The sequence below is a fragment of the Sinocyclocheilus rhinocerous genome, unplaced genomic scaffold (assembly GCF_001515625.1).
Source record: "Sinocyclocheilus rhinocerous isolate Xijiao unplaced genomic scaffold, SAMN03320098_v1.1 scaffold2026, whole genome shotgun sequence".
Classification (NCBI taxonomy): Eukaryota; Metazoa; Chordata; class Actinopteri; order Cypriniformes; family Cyprinidae; genus Sinocyclocheilus; species Sinocyclocheilus rhinocerous.
In genome coordinates, this window is record NW_015624871.1 from 157142 (window position 1) to 172318 (window position 15177).

The following is a 15177-nucleotide window of genomic DNA, read 5'->3' on the forward strand; positions in this document are numbered from 1 at the left end:
TTGGAAAGTTCATCAAAAGATGGCTGCTGCTGACTTTGGACAGAGATGGGGGAAGAAAAGAGTGGGCCCGAATGCAAACAAATTCTTCCAAAGGTATGTTCCAAATGTTAACATTTACCAGAGTTACCATTCATGTTATCAGTCTGAGATTGTCTGAATAATCACGTGTCATTGTCTGTTCCTCTTTTTGTCTCTCTTTCTGTCAATCTGTCCCTCTTTTAGGGTACGCTTACTTGAGGAAGCTCCTGGAGTTTTTTTTTTCTTTCTTTTTTTCAAATAAATTCTAATATCACTCATATTTTCATTGTCATTTTTATACTTTGGGGGGCATATGTGGCCCAATGCTGGTGGTGTTGGCCCAGTTTCAGTACCCAGACTCGGGCCAGTACTGGCTAAGTGTTTCATTTCTCGTCGGTGTGATTGTGGCCCAATGCCGGCATTTTTGGCAACCGGACTCGGGCCAGTGTATTTGGGCCGATTCTGGGGCGTCATTCATCCCATGTCCATGCCGAGTCTGGCAACCTCAGCTGGGCTGAGTTATTTCATCCGGCCTGCCGGATCTGGGCCATTATCGTGCCAAACCGTTTTGGCTACCTGGGTTATATTTGTGGTTGAAGTTATGCAAGCTTATTTGGGGACATGACAGTTTAGGCTACTTGCAATAAAATCGGAGTAACTATTTTTTGTTAAATTAATTTTAGGTACATATTTATTGTGTTCTATGGTAGAGGGGCAGTAACTATGTAAGATGAGCATGAGTATTAGCCCATTTTTACACAAAATATACCACATTATGTTATGGGGACTCTAATGGCACCGAAAGCTAGGAATGACCCATCTATGAATACAGTAGCCTATCGTTAGGCACTGTTGTTAATCGTCCACAATTTTGCGGTTTTGTCTCACTTTTAGAGTGATGACATCTTCCATCTTGCGGTCAGTTAACGATAGCAAAGAAATGAAAACCGAGGATTGTTGCAACATCCAACACACAAACTTGCCTGATCACCTGCTTTGAAAAAATTTTTGATTTTCCAGTAAAACCAGCTACAAGCTTCAAACATTAAAGGGATAGTTTACCCAAAAATGAAAATTCTGTCATTAATTACCCTCATGTCATTCCAAACCCATAAGACCTCCGTTCATCTTCGGAACACAAATTAAGATATTTTTGATGCATTCTGACAGATCTCTGACCCTCCCATAGACAGCAAGGGTAATACAACGATCAATGTCCAGAAACGTAGCAAGGAGATCGGTAAAATAATCCATGTGACATCAGGTGTTCAACCGTAATATTACGAAGCTACGAGAATACTTTTTGTGCCCAAAAGAAAAAAAAATAACGACTTTATTCACCAATTCGTCTCCTCCGTGTCACCCTAGCGCCATTTTGGAGAGTATCCACTGAATGCAAACAGCGTATGTTGTTCTGTGTCAGCCGCACCACACGGATACGTTTTCTTCGTTGTTTGTGCTTTGATTTGAACATAAAACAACGTATCCATGTGGTGTGGCTGACACAGAACAACATACGCTGTTTATGTTGTTTTTTTGTTTTGTTTTTTGCGCACAATGTATTCTCGTAGCTTCGTATTATTACTGATGTCACATGGATTATTTTACCGATCTCCTTGCTACGTTTCTGGACGTTGATCGTGGTACCCTTGCTGTCTGGAGGGTCAGAGAGTTGTCAGAATGCATCCAAAATATCTTAATTTGTGTTCCGAAGATGAACGGAGGTCTTACGGGTTTGGAACAACATGAGGGTGAGTAATTAATGACAGAATTTTTCATTTTTGGGTGAACTAACCATTTAACGCTGTTGTTTTTGAAAAGTTTTAGTGCAGTCTGACAACAAAGTGGCTTTAAAAAGTGACACAGAATGTCCAGCCTATTCACCAAGGACCATCCACTTGGAGATTTCTACAGTCTCGCCATTTGTAATACAACATTAATTATATACGTATTTTGCAGTATCAAAATGTTCAAACCTCATTCGGGAGAGAAAAAAATAAAAAATCTTACTCCCAGCCAGCCAGGTAGGCCTAATCTACGTTTCGGCGGTTATATGCCACACGAGGGCGCCGCTGACACTGTGCATGATTTTACAGGCTTCTACACTAACAATCCAGTCGCGTGTGCACTTTGGGAAACATCCATAAATTGAGTTTGGTTTGGAAAGGTGGGGAGGAGGGTGAATGCCGAGAGCCATTTATAGACAAAACGAGCAGGGAGAGAGAAATAAGATACAAAACTTGACATATCCTTTTTAGTTTCTGCAAACGTGCAAGTACAACCTGGAGTGCGCAGAAAAAGGCTAAATTATAGCACCATTTGACGCGTTGGACTGGATAAGTAACACTGAAGAAAACCAGACACATGCCATTGCTATAAATAACAGTACATAAGACAGTGGTAAGTTTACGCTCTCCATGCTTCCAAGAATTTGGAAACTTGTTTAAAGAGCCAAGTTACTAAATTAATGTTCTGTGGGTTTTCCAACTATTTATTAAGATTTGTAAATGCATACCTGACAACAATCAGTTTTTTTTTTCTTTTAGCACTTAATTTTCTAAAACGACTGCACTTTTGTGGCATAAGGAAATTTATTTTGTAAATGACGAAGTAAAAGCTGTACATTTGACATTTTGATTGTATAATCCGATTGTGCTTGGGGCGTGCGTTATAGAGCATTCTCATTTTATGACATTCATAATGAATGACATTCATTCATTATGACATTACAATAACATGTCAGATTACACACAGTCAATGCAATAATGAACATTACTGTAGTATTCATTAAATTACTTTACAACTGATAGGCAATTATCAATGACCTCATGTGCGGGCGGAGTGTTTTTCCTTTAGGAAACTGAAGTGCGCACGCGGCCAGTGAGCTGCTGAGAACGCGGTAGCAACTGCAGTCAGTGTGAAGGAAACAGCTGTGTGTGTGTGTGTGTATTTAACCAAATTTGGGGGCCAAATTTGTACTCAAAAGTGAGCTAAACCTGACAAAATCTCCAAAAACCACCCTTTGGGTTAGGGTGTGGGTTAGGATTAGTTTATAAAATCTATAACTATCTGTATATAAAAACAATAGCTTAGCTAAGTAAACGTGTGTGTGTGTGTGTGTGTGTGTGTGGAGGCTTTTAACCTTTTTAGTTCATCTAGTTGAGTGGAAGCACCATTTCAGCAGTAGGCTATAAGTCATTGCACAGTTAGTTAAACATTTTTTGAAGTTCTTAATTTGGTTAACACGTTTGTGCAGAGCCCATAAAGGGACAAAGTGATGAAAGAAAATATCCTAACCTTTTGCATTCCCCTGTGGTCCCTGATTGCGTTCCCTCTCAAGCATTTTTTTTTTCCCGGTCAAATGCCAAGTCTCTCTTATATTACAGTCCTGTACAAAAACGTTGTGTTAAAAGAACAATTTTGTATTTTTAGAAATCTCAGAGGAAGCATGGGAAATCTGATAAACACTTACTACAGTGTGGAAAAATGAAGTCTTGGGGTTAAGTTGCACCAGGGAAATAAAATGTATTCAACGTTGAGACTAAATTTACAACAAAAAATACAGAAGTTGTGCTTCTCCTCAACACTTATGTGTGTAAGTTATGAAGAATAATTTACATAACAGCTTTTAAGTAGCTTTCATGTGTGTCTGATGGTCCAAGGTTGCAGTTCAGTAAGTGATGGATAGTCGGTGTAAGAAAAGAATCTCTGATAGATTCATCAGACTGATTCAAACAGTTAACTGCTGAATTTGTAAGTCTTTTTGAACGATTCGTTAAAACCACAGACTCTTACTAGTTGTTTGTTCATGAATCAGACTGCACAGGTCACACTGTAAAGAGCGGTGCAGGAATCACTGCTTGGATCTGCAACATATCTGTGGTGTCGTATTTGTTCATGTCAGAAATATATAAATTTAAGTTACGTCACACATGAACTTAATGTGCTTTTTACTAAAGCAATTGAAATTGCTGCTTATTGCTGATGTTCTGTATATCAGTAAAAAGTTCATGCTTGCTTTAAAAGGTGTAAACTAACAGGAAACTCTTTGAATGGAACTCTATTTTTCTGTTTGATTAGAAAAAAAACTCATAGTATGCTGAATAAACTTTTGTGCAGAAACGGTTAATAAATTGACTGCCTACTATACTTCAATATGGGAAGTTATTACATTGTTTTATAAGATGAATTACAGCATTTGTCTGACATTACCGTTAATTCTTGTGGTAATGATCCAGAATGGATATACTTTACAGCAGGATCCAAGTCCATATTACAGCAATGTTAAATATATATGTTGGTGAAATCAGTCACACCGGTGACGCTCATGGTGTGCCATGAGGGTCTGTGACTATTTCTGGTGTCAGCAGGCCAGGGGGTGTGTGGACATGTGCTCTATGCGTAATAAAAATACTTCAGCCGCTTTTATCCATGTGATGAGGACAAGTATAAAAAGCTGCGTTCAAAACATGAACAGATATAAATCACAAGATTTTTTTGAAGCAACATACTTGAGCAATCATTTGGGAGATGACGCTTGCACTCCGTCCTAATTCACAGTCTCCTATTTCATTTTGCATCATTGATATGCTGTTCAAGAATTTGCTGAACAAAGAGGACAAGTCTTGACAAATTTGTAACAGTCCTCTTTCCTGCTTTCCCCCCCTGAATTCTTCTCATGTTGGCTGTTCACACACAATAGATGAATGAACCTTGGTGTCCTAAATGAGTGCAGGGTTCATGGTATGAAAAGAAGGTGTCTATTCATACCTGCTTACATTCACATTTGTGGTCTTTAGTACACATTCAAACATGAATGAGTCTCAGATGCAGGCAGTTTTTTTAATGATTTTTTTTGTGTATAAAACTTTGGACAAGTATAGGGTCTGAAAGTGTAGACCATCAAAGTCTTTTAGAAAAGTGTCAAATTTTCACTTCCATTTTCCATTTTATGTTTTCCATTGGAAAAAATGGAATTAAGTGTTCAAATGTTTTGTGTTGCATTAGCTCATTGTAATTTACCAAACTGAACAAAGAACGATGTCCCTGCCTCTTCTGATATCATTTTGTGTTTATGAATTTAGAAGCCCTATTCCGATTGTACGATATTGTATGTATCCTTTCTTGTGGTTTCTTTCATTCTCCAGTGCAATGGCTCCGTCGCTCTCGCAGGCCTACAGGAGGCGCTGGTGGATGGCTGTCACATCAATCATAGAAAACCTGCTCTTCTCTGCTGTATTGTTGGGTTGGGGCTCCCTTCTTATCATGCTGAAGAATGAGGGCTTCTACTCGCACATGTGTACAGGTACATGGTTGGAAGGCATACACACTGACAGTCTTATTCTGAGCAGTTTTATAAAACAGCAACATGATGCAAAGCGTTAAAGTATTTGATTATCTAATTCTTCCTGTGATACTATTAGAGAATGTCACAGAGGCTGACACTAATGTGAGTGTAACAGAACAGACGGTTTGGCTGAGCTGTGTTGAGCAGGAGGAGATTCTGAATCTGGGCTTTACGATTGGCTCGTTCATCATCAGCGCAGCCACTCTGCCACTAGGTGTCCTGATGGACAAGTTTGGTCCACGTCCAATCAGATTGTTTGGCAGGTGAGAGACATACAGCTATCGGTATAAAACCAGAAAAGCAAAGTTGAAAGTTGAAAACTAATGTTGAATGTTGGCTTGACAAAGTCTTGCCTGAAAGTTTTCAATAAAGACTTCAAATTTGAAGGACCGTTTTAAAGCCTACTGTACATTTAACACTACTCATGCCCTGCAACCCACATCTTGGTCACTTCCACCAACTCTCTGTTTTATGACTTTTGTAGTTCATGCTTTGCATTCTCCATGGTTTTGATTGCAGTAGCATCTTATGATCCAAAAGGTCAGTATTATTATATACTGCTAAATAATTCAATAGGTCTGTAATTAGTTAATCTGTATATTTAATGTTTTATAAGTAATGAAGGCATTGTTTCTTCTTTTCTTTCACAGTGTTATCAGCTCTCATATTTATTGCTGTGTCCATGAATGGTTTCGGAGGAATCTGTCTAACCTTCACTTCACTAACAGTAAGCCACACGTACACACAAATATATATTAAAAAAAACACATTAAAAGTAGACTGACTTGCATCAGCACTTTCTCTCAGATATATGGTGCTTATGTCAGTTCTTCTTATATATACCCAAGATAACTGTCATAATGATAACTATGCAAAGTTGCCATTTGACCTGTTCTATATTCTGAGGTCCTATTGAAGTTTTAATGTATTTGGGCACATTTGAATTATTTTGTCAGTAGGTGATGTTCATGTTGACATTTGACACTCTATTGGTGTTTAAATGTGTGTGTGTGTGTGTGTGTGTGTGTCTGTGTGTGTGTGTGTGTATACAATATATATATATATATACAGTATATATATATATATATAGCCTATAGTGTGCTGCATTTATTTATATATGTGTGTGTGTGTGTGTGTGTATACACTACCATTCAAAATTAAGAATGGTATTTAATTAAGATTTAAAAAAAAAAAGTTTTTAAAAGATATATTACTACAATTTGAAATAACTGCTTTCTATTTGAATACATTTTAAAATACATTTTATTCATGTGACGGCAAAGCTGAATTTCCAGCAGTCATAATTCAGTAGTCTTTATTGTCACATGATCTTTCAGAAATCATTCTAATATGCTGATTTGGTCCTCAAGAAACATTTCTAATTATTATCAATGTTGAAAACAGCTTTTGCTGCCTCATATTTTTGTACACTACCACTAACACATAATGATGCAATTCAAATAAATATTTTCCATTCATCAAAGAATCCTGGAAAAAAAAAGTGTAAAGGTTTTCGCAAAAATATTAAGCTGCATAAACTGTTCAACACTGAACACTGAAAATTAAGCTTTTGCCACGACAGGAAGAAATTACATTTTAAAATATATTAAAATAGAAAACAATTATTTCAAATTATAATATATTTTACAATATTGCTGTCTTACTGTGTTTGATCAAATAAATGCAGCCTTAGTTTTAAATGACTAAAAAGTCAGGATGCCTGCTTAGTAAGTGTATGTTTGTGAATCTTAAAGTGGTTGTGATAATTTATGCATGTATATTTGTGGACGTGTAAGGTGAAATGTATGACGCCTTTTGCTTAATTTGAATACTGCTTCTCATTACATAATATCAAAACACGTGATTGTTTCATTTCTTGTTGTGCATAAGATGTCAATTTCTGTACTTGCATGAGAGTTACTGCTCCTGCTCTTGTCTGTTGCTGATCACTTGAGTGCTGCGCATGTTTTCCATCCCCTCACTCTACAGTTTGGCATGCTGATCTCAGCCAATCACAGCACAGATCAATCTTCACGCCCTCTACTCCACCAAGCCCACCGTCTCCCAACACAGCGCATATTAACATGCACTGTCCTTGCTTTCTCTCACGTGTCTGTGTCTCTCACTACTACTTCTAGAGTACTGACCCAGTGACAGCTTTGTACTTCTTTTTCTTAAGAGTGTGAGTGTATGCAACTTTTGGTTTAGAGAGAAAGAAAGATGGCCAGAATGGTTGATAAATAACAAACGAGTGCAAGACTTGCAGGAACATATGCCTGATTTTTACTTAATCACTCTAGCATCTCAGCCTGTGTGTATGTATGTATTGAAATATAATTATATATTATATTATTATATAATAAATATAATTACATATTAGACAACTATATTTTAATAGTAATTAATGACTACAAATAAATTATATAAAATATTTATGTATTTATTTCATGTGATACATATATAATTATATATAAAACAAATAAATAAAATAATAGAAATAAATTAATTTATATTATTTTATTTATTTGTTTTTGTATATAATTTATTTAATGAACTACATATACAGTAAAAGCGATTATGTATAATTATATTAAATATAAATATGCATTTATTGATTGATGTACATATCATCATCAAACTGTTTAAGTATAAGCAGTAACAAACAGCCACATATATAGTGAAACTCTACTGGCTATAACATCGCTGCATGAGGCGCTGTGTCTTCACATGTTGTGTGGCTGAAGGTTATTTCCAACTTCAAGCTCCTAATGCTCTCTAGTGGCAATAGACAAACGTTACAGTTTGAATACATACATTAGTATGTTCATTTGTGATTCTTTTCTTCATGATTGATTTTCTCAGTTGCCAAATATGTTTGGAAATGTGCGGTCTACGATTCTTTCACTTATGATTGGCTCATACGCCTCCTCGGCTGTCACTTTTCCGGGAGTCAAGGTAGAGATTTTTTAAATACATACAACAACAAACACTGTAAGCAACACAGATGCAAAGATGCAAAGTATTTGGACAGATGCGTTTGTCTTGCAGTGCAGCATATGAACATAAATGTCCTCTGTCTGTCTTGTTCTCTAGCTGATCTACGATGTGGGTGTCTCATTTTCTGTTATATTCTGGGTTTGGGCAGGGTTTGCCTGCCTCGTCTTCCTCAACTGCATTATTAATTGGCCAGGAGAATCTTTTCCTGGTCCTGAGGACATCAGATACAAGTGAGTATCCATGAAAATATCCTGAAAAAAAAAAAAAAAGGTTAAGATTGATAACAATATGAAATGTTTCTTAAGCAGCAAATCAGCATATTAGAATGATTTCTGTAGGATCATGTGACACTGAAGACTGGAGTAAAAAGAAAACTGTTACAGTTAAATTCTCATAATATTTCACAATATTACTGTTTTACTGCATTTTTGATCAAATAAATGCAGTCTTGGTCTGTTATATTCTGGGTTTGGGCAGGGTTTGCCTGCCTCGTCTTCCTCAACTGCATTATTAATTGGCCAGGAGAATCTTTTCCTGGTCCTGAGGACATCAGATACAAGTGAGTACACGCTAAATGCACTATATGCCCAAAAATATTACGACACCTAAACATCTAATGTGCTTATTATTTTTTACATTTAATTTCAAAACTATATATATATATATATATATATATATATATATGTATATATAGTACCTATATAATTTTTTTCATGGGTGCCATGAATAAGATGTTGGAGTTTCTGGTTACCCATGGTGACTCTCAACGTGAGCATCAACTAAACTTTTCAAACATTATTTTGTTTTTAATGAAATTGAAAAATGTGAAAGGAAACGATTTGCTCTTTTAAATGCGTTTTCATAACTTTGCTCAAGAACAGATGGTTAAATGTAATCAGCACAAGCTTACAGGCGTTTGCTGTAGTTTTGCAGAAGCATGTGTTTGTGGCGGCGGGTGTTTGTAAGTGGGTAGTAAAGATAGTACTTTAAATTGGCTTTATATTGCATTATTTTCACCACCTGTTTGCGTCTGTTTTAGCCTCAGAGGAGTTAGTGAAGGAGGCAGATGAGAAAGGTAAGAGAGTCCTATTATTTTCACCAAACCAATATACACGTATTTTAGCTAACAACCAGTGGCCTTAAAAAAGTATTTGGACACTTATAACACACTTAAATGGATAGATCACCCAAAAATTCTGTCATTATTTGCTCACCCTCAAGTTGTTCCAATTCTGAACGAGTTTCTTTCTTCTGTTGAACTTGAACACAAACCATTTTTCTCCATTTTGGAGAATGTTGGTCACCAAACAGTTGACGGTAGCCATTGACTTACATAGTATGGAAAAAAATAATATGGAAGTTAATGGCTGCCATCAACTTTTTGGTTAACCAACATTCTTCAAAATATCTTCTTTTGTGTTCAGCAGAACAATTGGAGGGCGAGTGAATGATGACAACATTTTTATTTTTGGGTGAACTAACCTTTCAATGTATCAGTGACATTACATTAGATAACAAAATGTCAAACCGAGGATTATTTTGTTTAATATGTGGATGTCTAATACAATGTATCAGCCAGTACAATATCAGGATTAAATGGCAACATTATTCTGGAAAGTGCTGGTATAGTGAACGGAATACAAAGTGTGTGTGTGTGTGTGTGTGTGTGTGTGTGTGTTATAGTGAGTATCTACTCGTCCATCTTTGGCACTCTTCAGCTGCTCTGCCTGGTCTCCTGTCCTCTGATTGGCTACATCATGGACTGGAGAATGAAGGAGTGTGAGGCCGTGGTGACTTCAGCAGAGGGAGAAAAAAGGTGGAAGGTGGTGAAAGAGAAGGAGTGAAATGTTGAATTACTTTGATATGTCAGTTACATGGTTACCTTTTCCCTTTTGTTGTTTTCTTCAGTCTCTCTGGGCCTCCAAAGAGAGACAGAAAGATCCAGAAACTCACCAACGCCATCAGAGCTTTCATCCTTACTAACACTCTGCTAGTCATCTTCGGCATCATCTCCCTTATAGACAATCTACCCATACAGGTTAGACATAAGGTCACAAATGTGGTTATTTGTTCAGAAATACTGCAGAATGTTATTTCATTACAAATTATTTGAGTAATTTAAAGTTTGTATTATTTAATTTTTTTCATGTATAAATTAAAATGTGTAGCCTATATTTATATATAACGTTGTACTTAGACATGAATCTAATTTAATGTTATTTATATATAACTTTGCAGTCATACATAATTATAATTTATATAATTATATGGAACTTTGCACTCATACATAATCTTAATTAAATGTATTGCATACATTCATATATAACTGCACCTATTATTATAAGTATATTATTATATGCATTTCTCTTTCTGTTTCAGGTGGTGTCTTTTGTTCTTCACACTGCAGTTCGAGGTTTTATTCATTCCTGCTGTGGTGGGCTCTACGCTGCGGTGTGAGTTTTACTTCTCATTTGAATTAGTGTTATTTTAGAATCATTGATATACTGTTATATTTTTGGTTAATATTGTGAATTCAGTTTATTTTTATATTTTTGTAAAGTTTAAATAACTGCTACAAATGGCTCAGAAAGTTGGCTGTGTGTAATATTTGCTCTTTATTTTATCCTCAAACTGTTTATTTGTATATTTAGCTACCCAACTAATCACTTTGGCACTCTGACGGGCTTGCAGTCCATGATCAGTGCTGTGTTTGCCCTCCTACAACAACCACTCTTCATGTGGATGGTGGGACCATTGAAGGGTGATCCTTACTGGGTGAGACAGACATTGTTGAGTGTAATACACTATTCATGCACAAAGCAAATGCGTATTTGTATTTAAATAGTGCAGTTTCACAGAATCATTTTGGTCAAAGTACCAAAAATGCCACTTTTTGAATCAACAGATCAACTTGGGCCTGCTTGTGTTCTCATTGGTTGGATACCTGCTGCCAGGATACCTCTTCTACCACCGGAGACAAATTACAAAAGAGAATACAGCACGTGATAGTCTGTCAGTGAGCCAGTCAGCGCAAGAGAGCAACAGCCTAAACCAAACAAATGATTCTGCAAAATATCAAACGAACGGGAACGTGGAAAACATTTAGTATTGAGATGAATGTGAATTATAAACCTGATTTTTGAGTTATGGTATCATGGCACTTCAGAAACTGGGCTTCATGTTCAGTCACTGTAAAGACTTGACAAATATAAAACAGTGGTAAAAAGCAAGCAAATGTGCAATTTAAAGCATCAGTCAAGGCTTTGACTGTGTGACTGGGCAGGATGTATTTTCAAGACTTTTATTATCAATCAGAAAAACATTATGCCATGACCTTCAATATATAGTTTGCAGTTTTCTTCATTGTTATTGCATTGACACTTTGAAATATCCATTAAAATGGTAGTTAAATATGATCGAACACATCTAAACTTCCTCCCGTGAAGCACCTCCTGCCTCGTCACTTATGTTAAAAACAGTATGAAATCAAAATTTGCTTTATTTACTTTCTTAGGAAAATCAAGTGTTATTGTGCACAATTTATCAGTGCACATTATACCAAAGACAATCATTTTGTGTTCATAATCTTTTATCAAATCTTGATCTAACTTGCTGAGATACTAAGGGGAACCTGACCTTCAGTCTCCATGTCTCGATCAAAAAGCCTCTATGGCGGAGGTTTCGGGAGAGTAGCTCACAATTAACTGTGAACTCTTATTCTACCATGTTATGATCTTCATTTTGTATGTGCAGGACACAGACACATTCAAATTCATATTAGTATGCATAGTCAAAACGTTTTAAACCATTTACGGAATGTAGAGAATGTAACGTTTTTCTGTACGGGTAAACCCAATCTCCCTTCAAGACTCAGGTAAATGAGGCAGGGCTTCATGAAATGCTCACTTTACCTTGACATGGATCCTTTTAATTTTAAAACGTTGGTCGATTCTTTTTTTTTGTCATCCCTCTCTCACAAAAGTTGATGGAAATGCAGCTTTATATTACAAATGGTATTGCAGAGGCCAGTTTTGCACTATATTCTTTGTTTCAAAAGTGCTGTTCTGTATGTTACAGAACTGTAATCATGTTATCAGTTTCAATGACTCTACTGATTTTTCAACATAATGGTGTGCTCATGTCTTTAAATATGCCTGAAAGAAAAAAATCTAATATATTCAAAGATTTTCTCACAAATCAGCCCATTTCTTAGCTGATTATTTATTTGTAAAAAAAAGATTCTAAAAAAAGTTGAATGAAAAATGCTCCATCATTCATCATACTCAAGAGGCACTTAGACACTTACAAATACAACAGATGTGATGTTTACCAGGTGTTCTGGTACATTACATAATGATATACTCTCACACATATATACACACATCTGCCATCTGACTCACTGTAACATTAAATCTGTGACGTCCCAGAAAAGGCCCAATTGTCCAGCTTGTGCTTCTCTTCTTTCTTCATTCCTCTTGTTTTTCTGCCACTGAGGCAGTTCTTATCTCAAGCTGCTGCTGGGCTGAGCCCCAGTCATGCCTGGGTGATCATGGCTATGGCGATTCTGCAAATGGAGAAATAACAATACTGTATACATTTTATTGTATTTATCAGAGATATCAGGTGTACTATTTATCACAATTTAATTACTAATGCATTAATGTATGATAATGTATAAAACAAATAAAAAAATACTCTACTGTGAAAAGCTTTACAGTCAGTACGATTTTAAAATAAATTAATACTTTCATTCAGCAAGGATGCATTAAACGCATCAAAAGTGACAGTAAATACATGTATAAATGTGAAATTTGTATTTCTGAAAAACGTGGCTCTTTTGAACTCTATTCATCAGAAAATCCTGAAAAAAACATGGTTTCAATAAAACTATTAAGCAGCACAACTGTTTTCAACATTGATACTAATATGAAATGTTACTTATTAGATTGATTTCTGAAGAATCATGTGACACTGAAGACTGAAGTAATGATGCTGAAAATTCAGCTTTGCCATCACAGGTATAAACCACATTTTAAAATAGAAAGCATTTACTTTAAATTGAAATAATATTTCACAATATTACTGTTTTTACTCCATTTTGATCAAATAAATGCAGCCTTGGTGAGCATAAGAAACACAGAAACATTAAAAATCTTACTGACCCCAAACTTTTAAACAGTAGTGTAGAAGAATTCTTATAAATTAAGGCCATGTGTAATCTGTACTGTCATATAAAGACCATAATAACTCCAATTAACCTTCTTATTATTATTATCTTTCTTCTTTTTCTTTCTGTCGGTCATCGTCCTTCTTTTTCTTCTTCTTCTTCTTCTTCTTATGGTCTGAATCGGACGGAGTTTCTGTGGTAAAGATGTGAGTTTGACAGTTAAGCTTTAAGAAAGCACACGTTCATTTCTTTGTGTTTGTCCGTCACCTGGCTGTAAGGGATCCTGAGGCCGATGATGTTTATGCTTGTGCTTGTTCTTCTTCTTCGGTGGTTGAATATGCATCAGTCTATACTGCTCTGGTAACTTTGTCAGGGCAGAGATCATGCATGCAAAACAACAACAAACGTCTGACCCACATAACCATTCACTATCAACGCTGTCTAAGAAAGACATAGACAAACCTCAGAGTACAGTCAAAGCAGAGGCAGCATCAGTTACACTTGCCCCCCTAAATGCAAAGGGGATCCTTCTTTTGTCTCTCTCATACACCCACACACACACACTTACAGGACCAGTGTGTAGCCTGACGCAGGTGAGCATAGCCCCAGTGAGAGGACTGAACGAGTTGAGAGAGCGCATAGAGCTGTTGTCCTGAATGCCTGGGCTGTCGATCATACCTGCCCTTACGAAAAAGAAGTTTATTCAAGTGTGCTATTAGTAAACAGAAGGATCAAAACATGGTGTAGTTTCAATACAGGTATTGGAGTAACCCTTGTAGGTAAAGTGCATACTGTGCAATTTTTTTTGTGCACAAGGCTTAAAGGGATAGTTCACCCAAAAATGAAAATAAAGAATGTTGGTAACCAAACTGTTGACAGTAGCCATTGACTTCCATAATATCATTTTCCATACTATGGAAGTCAATGGCTACCGTCAACTGTTTGGTTATCAACATTCTTCAAAATATCTTCTTTTGTGTTCAAAAGAACAAAGAAACAAGTGGAGGGTGAGTAAATAATGACAGAATTTTCATTTTTAGGCGTACTATGCCTTTAAGATTGTAGAACTTGCTGTAGAATCGGCAGTGAAAGGTAAAAGTACACATACACACCAGGAAGCTCAGGGAGGAAGTTGCTGAGTTTCTCCTTCACCTTCTTCCCACAGAACTTGTTATAAGCATGCTCCAGGTTGTAGTGTGTGATGAGATTCGTGTGTCCTGTCACTCATTCTCCACTGTGAAGAAGACATGAGAGGGTTATCAGGTTCATGAAGGTGACCAAAACAGCTCTATTAACTCTAAAATAACCCACTACCAAAATTTACCTTGGTAACTAAAGTTTCTCAATCTTTTTGACTCCAAGGCTAATCAGTTTCCTCTGGTACATCTGCTGTAATGACAATGTTTTGTTTTCAAAAGTTGATTACAACAGATTATCATAGATTACAAGTACCAAACAATAATTAAAATTAAATAATTAAATTTTAGAATTCCTGAAGTTCTAGATGTAAAATTTTCTTAATGGATCCCACTCTTTTTAACCAATATATAGCTAGAGGAACGGTGTGTAATGCATATTCAATATAAAAATGGCCAAATAATTGTTGAGTAAATTTTCCACACCCAGATATCACACTTTTAAAACACTT

At 36.2% G+C, this 15177-nt stretch overlaps 2 protein-coding genes across 2 annotated transcripts in view; one reads left to right on the forward strand and one right to left on the reverse strand.

Annotated features, from left to right (window-relative positions):
* The first annotated feature begins 2248 nt into the window (after nt 1–2248).
* Nucleotides 2249–13112, forward strand: LOC107746828 (large neutral amino acids transporter small subunit 3-like). The gene is made up of 14 exons (XM_016561151.1): nt 2249–2418; nt 5166–5323; nt 5442–5628; nt 5850–5905; nt 6016–6092; nt 8228–8320; nt 8459–8592; nt 9072–9130; nt 9402–9437; nt 10046–10178; nt 10271–10400; nt 10742–10815; nt 11014–11137; nt 11268–13112. Exons 2-14 carry the CDS (start codon nt 5170–5172, stop codon nt 11466–11468), a joined length of 1458 nt encoding a protein of 485 aa, XP_016416637.1. The 5' UTR covers nt 2249–2418; nt 5166–5169; the 3' UTR covers nt 11469–13112.
* A 521-nt stretch (nt 13113–13633) lies between these two features.
* LOC107746836 (mediator of RNA polymerase II transcription subunit 19-B-like) overlaps nt 13634–15177 on the reverse strand; it is a 2088-nt gene continuing 544 nt past the window's right edge. The window contains exons 2-5 of the mRNA XM_016561164.1: nt 14642–14752; nt 14098–14207; nt 13797–13893; nt 13634–13722 (exon numbers count right to left, since the gene is read on the reverse strand). Of these exons, the coding sequence (XP_016416650.1) occupies nt 13634–13722; nt 13797–13893; nt 14098–14207; nt 14642–14752 (407 nt within the window). The remainder of the gene's footprint in view (nt 13723–13796; nt 13894–14097; nt 14208–14641; nt 14753–15177) is intronic.